The sequence below is a fragment of the Cnephaeus nilssonii genome, assembly GCF_951640355.1.
Source record: "Cnephaeus nilssonii genome assembly, chromosome: 7".
NCBI classification, from domain to species: Eukaryota; Metazoa; Chordata; class Mammalia; order Chiroptera; family Vespertilionidae; genus Cnephaeus; species Cnephaeus nilssonii.
In genome coordinates this window covers 87,195,679-87,206,176 of record NC_137078.1, presented here as the reverse complement: position 1 = coordinate 87,206,176, position 10,498 = coordinate 87,195,679, and the positions used below count along the sequence as shown (strand labels likewise).

At 51.5% G+C, this 10,498-nt stretch overlaps 1 protein-coding gene across 4 annotated transcripts in view; it reads left to right on the top strand.

Annotated features, from left to right (window-relative positions):
• The first annotated feature begins 5,761 nt into the window (after positions 1–5,761).
• Positions 5,762–10,498, top strand: part of ARID1A (AT-rich interaction domain 1A) — a 79,308-nt gene continuing 74,571 nt past the window's right edge. For 3 of the 4 annotated variants that reach the window (XM_079776056.1, XM_079776057.1, XM_079776055.1), the window contains exon 1: positions 5,762–6,942. In XM_079776056.1, coding sequence (XP_079632182.1) covers positions 5,821–6,942 — 1,122 coding nt within the window. In that variant the 5' untranslated portion in view covers positions 5,762–5,820. The remainder of the gene's footprint in view (positions 6,943–10,498) is intronic. The other variant, XM_079776058.1, reaches the window with a different exon arrangement.

Below are 10,498 nucleotides of genomic sequence, written 5' to 3'. Positions count from 1 at the left end.
TCTTGGGAAGAAGTTATTTTCTGTAGGGATAGATAGGTTTAAACTCTGTTAAAGCCGGTCAGAATGCTTTCCCTTAAGGGCCATTCACTTCCTGTCCTATGCCTAATAGGTTTCTTTGGATTTTCTTTTTCTTTTTAAAAATATGTTTTCACTGATTTTTTAGAGAGGGAAGGGAGAGGGAAAGAGAGATAAAAACATCAATGAATCTGGCCGCCTTCTGCACGCCCCCCATAGGGGATTGAGCAGCAACCTGGGCCTCTTGGTTCCAGGGTCCACGCTCAACCGCTGAGCAACACAGGCCAGGCTGGGTTTTCTTTGACTCTTACATAAAAAGCCTGGGATGCTGCCGCTGGAGTAACCTCTTGAGGTGGTTGTGTTTGCAGAGAACAGGCAGCACATTTGCTGTCTTAGCCTCCTCTCCGGTTTCACAGGATTGTATACCTGCCTCCTTCCATTTTGTCAGTGCTCACACAATTTTTTTTCTCTTTCCAATTCTCTTCTACAGAACTTTGTTGGAGCAAAAGACTCCATTCCAGATCCATTCCAGAGTTGCTATGAGAAACTTACCCACTCTGATTCTTTTTCCTATCTCAGTAAAATGGCAGTCAAAGAGCTTTATGTAATCAGGGTTAAAATAAATATCCAGTTAGAATATTTGATTTTCCTCTGATTTTCTTCTTTACCCTCAACTTTCAAAAATTTTCCCTACAATCATTTTACATGTGTGAAGATTTTTCTAGATTGGTTATCCTTCAGTATTAAGATTAATGGCTTTATTTTTCTATAGTAATATTGTTGGTGCTTAGCTCTCCAAATCTAAAAACAGTTTAGTGTGATAAGTACCCAATGTAAAGTTGTTCTCTTCTGATGGACTACAGAGTGGCTTGCAAGCTTCTTTTTAAGTAGTTTTATTTATATATTAGTTTTGATTCAGTTGGTGAATATAAATAAACCTTCAATGAGGCTCAATAGAAATGTTCAAATTTCTGATCTACTCAGTGGTTTTACAAAGCTCCAATCCAGGTTTGTTTGGCTTTAAAATATTATTAGTAGTTTTACTCTGTCAGCAAGCTCACCAACGAGATTGGTAGATAAGGAAAATATACAAATTAGAGTATAAAGAGAGTTGGTACTTTTCCCCTCATGTTAAATTGACCCTGTGAGTTATGTTATATTTGAAACTTACCACAAACCAGACCAGACTGAACCTTTATTTTATTTTTGATTTTTAGCTTTTTGGGGAGGTGATGGTGAGGGTAATTCTTCTCTTATATCGGTCCAAAAAAAGTAAGTTGACTTAAATGTCTAAGGATATCTAGAGCAGAGCTACTCTTATTGTGGGAAAAAAAAGTATCATTCAGAAGTTAACATTTCTAAAAATGTATTCCTCATTATTCTGAAATGTAAATTCCCTCAAATTGTTTAAAACTTTGAGATGAGTGGAAGAAGCATCATCTAGACAAATGGTTGTTGAGCGCTCACTAAGCTTGATTCCTCCGGAGTTGCTCCGTTGGGATTCTAGGTGCTGGCCAGGCACACTTTTATCACGAGGAGCTGTGGAGCTCCATTCAGACTCCGATCCATTTTTCTCCGTGGTAATCCAGTTCGTATTTTACATCTTTACAGTCTGGGAGCCAGTAATATAATGAATTGCTAGACTCTCGCTTCAATCCACTTTCCTCGCTTAATATGCAGCCCAAAGTTTTGCAGCTCGCTGTCAGATGGTAGTGCTAGACTTTCACACTGCTCCCAAGCCTCCGCTGGGGCTGTTTCTGAACACGGAGTTGCAAACTTTAAGAAACAGACAGCTCCAGACGGAAATCCACGCCAGGCTTTGAACTCGGCTTCTGGCTTCCGTCAACTGACATAGTTGCCCTTTTGCTCAAACTCGCAGCACCAGTTCGCGCTGGAGAGAGCTCCGCTGGGTGTCTGTTGCTTTTGCCGCGGCGGGGACAAGTGTGGGGGCCACAACCCGAAGCTCCATTGATTTCCCGCGCCCTAGTTCAGAATCGAGGCAGATTCTTACTGGTTCCCGGGGCTTAAAACTTGTTCCCCTCAAAGGAGTGAGGAAAGGAAGGAGCCAAACCCGGTCTTTTGTTTGTTGAGTTTTGTATTTCTAACACTTGGGGGAAACACTGCGAGAGAGGAATGGTTTTCCTCCCTGTAAACGTTTCCCTCTCTTGGTAAACTCTCCAGGCCTCGGTTCCACATTTTGCAGTTGTCTGCCTGGATTTTAATAGGTTGTTCCCTTGTTCTCGGACCCAATCCATGCACACTGTACAGCCGGATAAAATGAGAGCACACCCTCTGCCATTTTCAGTCGGTTTGTCCTGGCAGCCCTGCCCCCCATCTTGGCTGCCGCAGCCGCGGGAGTTAATGCTGCGAGTAGGAAATCCTCCTGATCCTCTAGGTTGGAAATCCAGTCCACGTTTGCCAAATGCCGTGCGGCCGGGGATGGTGATAAGAACTCTCCTGTGAGGGAGCGAGCGAGACTTTAGTCCGGTTTCCATGTCAACGATTCAGTCCATATTTGCCATCAGGCTGTTGGTGGCAGAGGCGCTTTCGTGCGGGTACGCACTGTCCTGGTCCTAGTTCTCTAATCTGCGCCGGGATTCTGGAGCCGCCTGGGTGAGGGGTTAAAAGGCAGCGGCCGAGGGGGAGAAAACTCCACCAAGGGGAAGACCCACAGCCCCAAACCCGGAGCTAGCAGCTCCGGCCAGCCACGTGCCCAGCTCCGCCCCTCCCCCTTTCCCGCTGCCATTGCCCCCAGGGAAAGCTGGTGGGCCAGTTTTAAGAAAGTTCCTTTCAACTCGGCAGCCCCTGGGATAGTGGTGTGGGGCTCTAAAGATAAGGGTGGAAGAGGGCCCTAAAGGTTTTGAGATTTAAAAAAAAAAAAAAAAATGGAAAAGGAGAAATCCCACATTACATTCTCCAATCTGGGTGGATAGATTTTTTGTGCACTTTATCTTATTGCTAGATAAAAAATGGTGGCTGTTTTCTAAACAACTTGACCACGGGTAGAAAAGGGATTTTGGCACTTAATCTTACAGCCATTGAAGAAAGGGGATGAGGGCTACCTCTGGAGACAAAATCCATTCTGGCTTTCAGATTTTCACTGGGCTCCAGGTTTCCCATTACACTCCAGCTCTGAGGAAAATGGCAGGGTAATTGCATGTAAAAAATTCCTCATTTGTGTGCAGGACTCAGGACTGTTTGCCAGCTCAGAGGCAGTTGATTAACTAGCCAAGCACCATTTATGAGGCAGCTTGTAATTTGGTTTCTAGGACCTAATGCACCAGGAGAATTGTTGTCCCAGAGGACTGTGAGTGGATAGAGGCCACTGGCCCATTCCAGTCCATCAGGTCCTGGAAGGCTGGTTTGGTTCTTGACTTGGGGGACAGGGGAGGGGGCACACACCACTTCTAGATTAACAGTAAGGTTTGCCTTCTTAGTGTAAGATGCTCTTAAGATTTCTTGAGGGGGCAGGAATGAATTGAGGTTTTGGGAATTATTCACAGTGACCCGTAAGTGGCACAGCCAGAACTCCAGGGGCTTGCAGAATCTGGAAGTTCTAAGATAATGGTTCTGTGGCCCTAGAAGTCTCCATTTATAAAATCCCAGGGGAGCCCTGACCGGTTTGGCTCAGGGGATAGAGCCTCGGCCTGCGGACTGAAAGGTCCCAGGTTCGATTCTGGTCAGGGGCATGTACCTTGGTTGCGGACACATCCCCAAATGGGGGGTGTGCAGGAGGCAGCTGATCGATGTTTCTCTCTTATCGATGTTTCTAACTCTCTATCCTTCTCCCTTCCTCTCTGTAAAAAAAAGAAAGAAAGAAAGAATAAAATAAATAAATAAAATCCCAGGGGAGAAGAGACTCTGGTGTTTGGTGACTACCAAGGCCTGGGCGTCTTTCTTCCAAGGCAGCCTTGGGCCCGGTGAGGACCTGGAATCCCTTCTGGCTTTTGTAGACTGTCTTGTCAGAGCATTCCAAATCCGCCTGAGGAGGGAAAGGCTGCTCTGGGGTTTGGTGGGGCCTATAGATCTGGAGTTTTCTATGTAAGTCTCCAGCTCAGTATACATCTCTGGGAATGTAATAGTAAAACTCTGAATAATCTTTTCAATGGAGGCTAGGAAACAAATTTGGGTGGCATCATTTTCTAAGCGACCTGTTAGACTGTCCCTTTTCTCTTTTTAAGGAGAAAATGGTTTCCTTCTGGCCATCCCTCTTCTGCAGTGGTTCCTCCACCCCAGGGGCTTCTGTGGTCCGTTTCCAGTCTCACAGGTACTGTCCTTGGAGACTGGGGCTATTGGTCATTCTGGGCTCAGTTCTTTTAAGCGGCAAAAATGGGGCTTGGGTTATCCTGCTAGAAGGCTATCCTATGCCCCTAGAGTAGCTTCAGTGACCGTTTTAAGTCAACGTTGAGATGATCAGCTTTGACCTCAAACCTATTCTGATATATTCTGATCCCATTGTTATATGACACGACTTCTGCCCTCTAACTGTAATGGGACAGTCTCCTCTCCTCTTTCAATTCTGTCAAATGGGGATAACATGACCTCATGCCCCCAAAGCCTTGTGAGGACCAGCTCCTGAGGTCAGGGAGAGGGAAATCGCGAAGTCTTAACGATGATCTGCCATTCCATTGGGCTTGAAAAGGGGGTAAAAAGTAAGGCACCCCTTCCCCTCCCCAAGCTGGGTCTTTAGAGTGAGTTTGTAAAGGCTTTGAAGAAAAACAGTGCCGTAGAGGTGCTAAGTAGCAGCCACAAGACCAGGCCCGCTGCCAGGGGCTCAGGCCTGGGCCGAGGCGGCCGCGGTCTCGGGCTCAGCCAATTCTGCAGCCGCCAGTAAGTTCACGCGGCCCGCTCCTCTCGGCGCGGCCCGGAGGCCGGCCGGGATAGGAGCGCCCGAGGGAGGCGGCGCGGGCTCCGGAGAGGCGCCAGCTCCGGGCCGGGTTTTCCCCGAAGCCTTCGGCGCTGGGGCTGCCGAGCGAAAGCGGCAGAGCGCCTGCCGCCGCGGCCGGTTCTCTCCCCTCCTCCTTTGTGAGGGGAAGAGAGCGAGTCCGTTCCACGGCCGGCGCCCGCTCCGCGCTCCGTTCCGGGTTTGCCAGGCGGCCGCGACGGCGCTGGGTAAAATGGCAGTGCTGAGCCTCGTGTCGGAGTGAGGGGGACTCGGAGGAGAGTGGGGCGCTCTAGCCGCTCAGCCCGGCCGCCCGCCCGCCCGCTCGCTCGCCCGCCCGCTGCCGCGCAGCAGCCTCGGCCCGCACCGCGGCCGGGGAGGGGAGGCAGGGCGCCGGCCCGCACTCCGACTCTGCCTCCCGGCGCCCGGGCGGCCGCCGCGCGCCCTCCAGCCCGCCCGTCCCGGGTCCCCCTCCCCCCGCTCCCTCCCCGCCCCCTCCCCCTCGCCCTCCTCCTCCCTCCCTCCCTCCTCCTTTCTCCGGCAGCAGAAAGCGGAGAGTCACAGCGGGGCCAGGCCCTGGGGAGCGGAGCCTCCACCGCCCCCCTCATTCCCAGGCAAGGGCTTGGGGGGAATGAGCCGGGAGAGCCGGGTCCCGAGCCGCCAGAGCCGGGAGCAGCTGAGCCGCCGGCGCCTCAGCCGCCGCCGCCTCCTCCTCCTCCGCCGCCGCCGCCAGCCCGGAGCCTGAGCCGGCGGGGCGGGGGGGAGAGGAGCGAGCGAGCGAGAGCAGCTCAGCCGCGGAGCCCCGCGAGGCCCGCCCGGCGGGTGGGGAGGGCAGCCCGGGGGACTCGGCCCCGGGGCGGGGTGGGTGGGGGGGAGACGACGAAGACAGGGCCGGTCTCTCCGCGGACGAGACAGCGGGGATCATGGCCGCGCAGGTCGCCCCCGCCGCCGCCAGCAGCCTGGGCAACCCGCCGCCGCCGCCCTCGGAGCTGAAGAAAGCGGAGCAGCAGCAGCGGGAGGAGGCGGGGGGCGAGGCGGCGGCGGCAGCGGCCGAGCGCGGGGAAATGAAGGCAGCCGCCGGCCAGGAGAGCGAAGGCCCCGCCGTGGGGCCGCAGCCGCCGCTGGGAAAGGAGCTGCAGGACGGGGCCGAGAGCAACGGGGGCAGCGGCGGAGCCGGCGGCGGAGGGCCCGGCGCGGAGCCGGACCTGAAGAACTCGAACGGGAACGCGGGCCCTAGGCCCGCCCTGAACAATAACCTCCCGGAGCCGCCCGGCGGCGGCGGCGGCAGCAGCAGCGACGGGGTGGGGGCGCCTCCTCACTCAGCCGCGGCCGCCCTGCCGCCCCCCGCCTACGGCTTCGGGCAGCCCTACGGCCGGAGCCCGTCTGCCGTCGCCGCCGCGGCGGCCGCCGTCTTCCACCAACAACATGGCGGACAACAAAGCCCTGCCCTGGCAGCGCTGCAGAGCGGCGGCGGCGGGGGCCTGGAGCCCTACGCGGGGCCCCAGCAGAACTCGCACGACCACGGCTTCCCCAACCACCAGTACAACTCCTACTACCCCAACCGCAGCGCCTACCCCCCGCCCCCCCAGGCCTACGCGCTGAGCTCCCCGAGAGGTGGCACTCCGGGCTCCGGCGCGGCGGCGGCCGCCGGCTCCAAGCCGCCTCCCTCCTCCAGCGCCTCCGCCTCCTCGTCGTCTTCGTCCTTCGCTCAGCAGCGCTTCGGGGCCATGGGGGGAGGCGGCTCCTCAGCGGCCGGCGGGGGAACCCCCCAGCCCACCGCCACCCCCACCCTCAACCAACTGCTCACGTCGCCCAGCTCGGCCCGGGGCTACCAGGGCTACCCCGGGGGCGACTACGGCGGCGGGCCCCAGGACGGCGGCGCCGGCAAGGGCCCGGCGGACATGGCCTCGCAGTGCTGGGGGGCTGCTGCTGCGGCGGCGGCGGCGGCGGCCGCCTCGGGAGGGGCCCAACAAAGGAGCCACCACGCGCCCATGAGCCCTGGGAGCAGCGGCGGCGGGGGTCAGCCGCTCGCCCGGACCCCGCAGGTACACAGCTGAAAGGGGAGGGGGCTGGGCGAGAGGGGTCCGGGGGTGGGTGGGGGGGTGGCGGCTGCGGGGCCAGACCTCAGCCGTAGGCTACCCCCGGCCCGGGGCCCCCACTGCTGGGGAGCTGCCATTGTCTGGCTCTTCTCTCTTAAAATGGCTGCCTGTCTGCCTTCCTTTCCTTCCCTCCTTTTGCCTTTGTGTGGGGCTCTCCCTGAGGTGTCTGCTCCCCTTCTCCCTCTCCCCTGGTCCCTTGGAATTCCGGGGGTCGACAGGGGGGTGCGGGGCAGAATGTGCGGGGAAGGGCCTGGTCAGGGTGAGAGGGTGCTGGGGGCTCAGGTTAGGGATGTAGGCAGTGTTAGGAGCTCGGGAGTTGAGTGACTAGTTCTTTGCTCACCTGCCGCTCCTCTCTGCCACCCCCTGCCTTCCTCTAGGCCGTCCCCCATCTGTGCTTTCAAGGAGGGGCCCCTCGGGCTTGGGGGACCTCGAGGGAGGGCAGGGGCCTGCTTGGGGGCAGCTAGAGGCCGGCTGCGGCTCACCCAGAGCAGCCCGGGCCACGTCCTGTCTTAGTCTCTGTCGGCCCAGTGGCCTGGGCTTCTCCCTGGAAGTGCTGGTAAACAGCTGAGTGATTGGAGTAGTAAGTGCAGATTGCTTTGGTTTGGGATTTGAATTATGGAGGTAAAATCCTTCTGTCAAAGCCAGGAGACAGTTGGTCTTAGGTTGACATCCTATCTGTGATCTGATTGGCTCCCCATCTCCTGCTCTTGGCCATTTATAATTGCCTCTGATGTAATGGTACAACAATCCTGATGAGCTCATAAACTTTTACACTCTGCTTTTCTGCCAGTGATAACCCAAACCATCGCTGCCACTATCTGCCTTTTATTCCATAGCTGAAATTGGCTGTGACCTTGAGGAGGGAGGTTTAAGCGGCAATACTGTATCAGCAGGAGCAGAGCCCCAGACAGGCTGCCCTTGTTACATTGTGCCCGAAACAAAAGAGGAGCCAGTGGCATTTTGCTTGTACCTTGGATTTATTTTGCTTGTTATGTTTTATGCAGCCTGAAATAGATTCTGTGTTGTTAGAACAGTAGCTGGGTTTTTTCTCTACAATGGGTTTGCTGTTTGTTTTGGTTTTGTGACTTTCCTGATGTATAAATGACTTCTTTGATAGCTCTGAAGATGCATTTGTCTTGAGTAATTTTGACCCCGTTCACTTTTCAGAATTGAAATTATTTTACTGGCTTTTTATTATGTGGCAAATGTGGGGTCTTACGGGAGGGGGTAAGAGAAAACATTTTTTTTATTTTTTGAGAACGAAGCTTTCTGAGAGAGAATTTCATATTCAAATGTTTTGTTTTAAGACAGGCTGGCCTCATTCTTTGTTTACATTTTGAATTTTGTTAACACTTTTCTTTTGTTGAACTTTGGGAAAGCAGCTCAATTTAAAGGGAAGCTGACATCTTTCATCATCTTGAGAGGGACTTTCTAAAGGCTTGGCTTGGTGAAATTTATCATTTGTTTTTGGAATATCAAAAAAGCTAGTTTTTATTTTGTCATCAGTCATTTTAGAGCTTTAAGTAGAGATTGACCAGTTTTTTCTTTGCATTATAAGGTATGTTCCACTTTTTGTCTGTCTTCTGAGATAATAAATGTAGCAACTTATAATGATACTTAAGATTTGCTTAGAAATGACAACTTTTAGGTACTTTTAAAATCATTTTATTTTGCTATTCTCTCTTCATCATGTTCTGTTTTCAATACTTTGGTCAGAAATATTGGGTATTTTATGGAGTCAATTATCTTTTCAAAGAGGAATAAAAGCTCCTGCATATCTCCCCCTCTCCCAGCAGTACCCACTTATACTTTTGTGGTATGAGATTTTGTTCTCTTAAGCGACCTAGTTAGCCTTATTACCCTCCCCATCTAGCACTGCTTTTCTACTCTTCCATTGAGCTGGGAATTTTGAAAATAGTTGTGTTACATGGCCAGTTAAGAGCTTTGACTCCATGTCTTCCATGATGTTGTACATCTGGGCAAGAAATAGGGGAATTTTCAATTGGAATTCTAGTGTATGGAGGATAAGTTGTTTTTTGTCTTAGAAAAAAGAACATCCTGTTTCTGGGTCATTCTATAGTCCACACTTCTTCCCCCTCATTTTATTTATTTATTTATTTATTTATTTATTTATTTATTTATTTAGGTAGGGGGTGGTGAGAAATTTACCTTTCTTAATCTATTAGAGGAAATAATTTGGGGTAAGTCAGGGTCATTTAAAAGCAAATATTAATTTGAATTCTATTGGTTTGGCAAACAGGTTGGTTTGTTTTTGGATAAAATCAGGTTTCTGATTTCTGTTTTTCAGTCATTAAATAGATATTTGGACATTTTCTGTGTACTAGGTACTATGCTCTGTACTGGGTAAAAAGGTAGGAAAATAGATATAGTCTTTGGTTGGAAGCTTGTCTGTGCTGCCTTTGGTGAATTTTCTGATTCCCCTTTAATATCACCAGACCTGGCACTTCACACAACATAGATTCCTGTTCGATTTCAGTTCAAGTGTCTACTTACCCTGAGACCTAGAGAGTGGGCTGGTGACATTTACTTGTGGGAGATAGTGAAACTTCCAGTTTTGTGGGCTGCTTCAGTTCAGGTGTGCAGTCTAGATGAGGATTGTAGGTGGATTTTGTTCTGAATTCCTCTTTGATGCTTAAGGATAAACCTCTTGGAGGATCACGATAGGGTCTTGCTCTCTCTTTCTTTCCCTAACTCAGTCTTGGGTTATAAATATTTTGCAGAGACTTGATTAATAACAGCTAAGGTGGTAATGTTTTCATTTGACTCTGCCTTTTTGAAGTAAAGATTAGGTAACTGTATGTTGTGGCTATGTCTTTTTTAAATATATTTTTATTGATTTCAGAGAGGAAAGGAGAGGGAGAGAGAGGTAGAAACATCAATGATGAGAAAGAATCATTGATTGGCTGCCTCCTGCATGCCCCCCACTGGGGATCCAGCCCGAAACCCAGGCATGTATCCTTGACCAGAATGGAACCATGGACCCTTCAGTTCCCAGGCTGATGCTCTATCCACTGAGCCAAACCAGCTAGGGCTGTGGCTATGTCTTTTTCACAGGAGCTGGGGAGATCCCAGCAAACTTTTTCTTTATCCCTTTTTGTAAGTACTGTGTCTCAACCTGTTGAGATACTTTTTAGTCATCCATGTGCTTGAACCTGATATAAAGCTTTTATTTTTATTCTTTATTGATTTCAGAGAAGGAGAGGGAGAGGGAGAGATAGAAACATCAAAGATGAGAGAGAATCATTGATCAGCTGCCTTCTGCATGGCCCCTATTGGGGATCGAGCCCACAACCCTGGGCATGTGCCCTGACTGGGAATGGAACCTTGACCTCCTGATTCATAGGTCTAAGCTCAACCATTGAGCCTAACCAGCTGGGCTAAAGCTTTTTACTTGGGATGCTCTTAGCTGTAGTACCTTGAGAATAGTACCAGCTTATCAAAGTAAAAAGTGATATAGAATATGTAGTCCAGAATGAAGCTG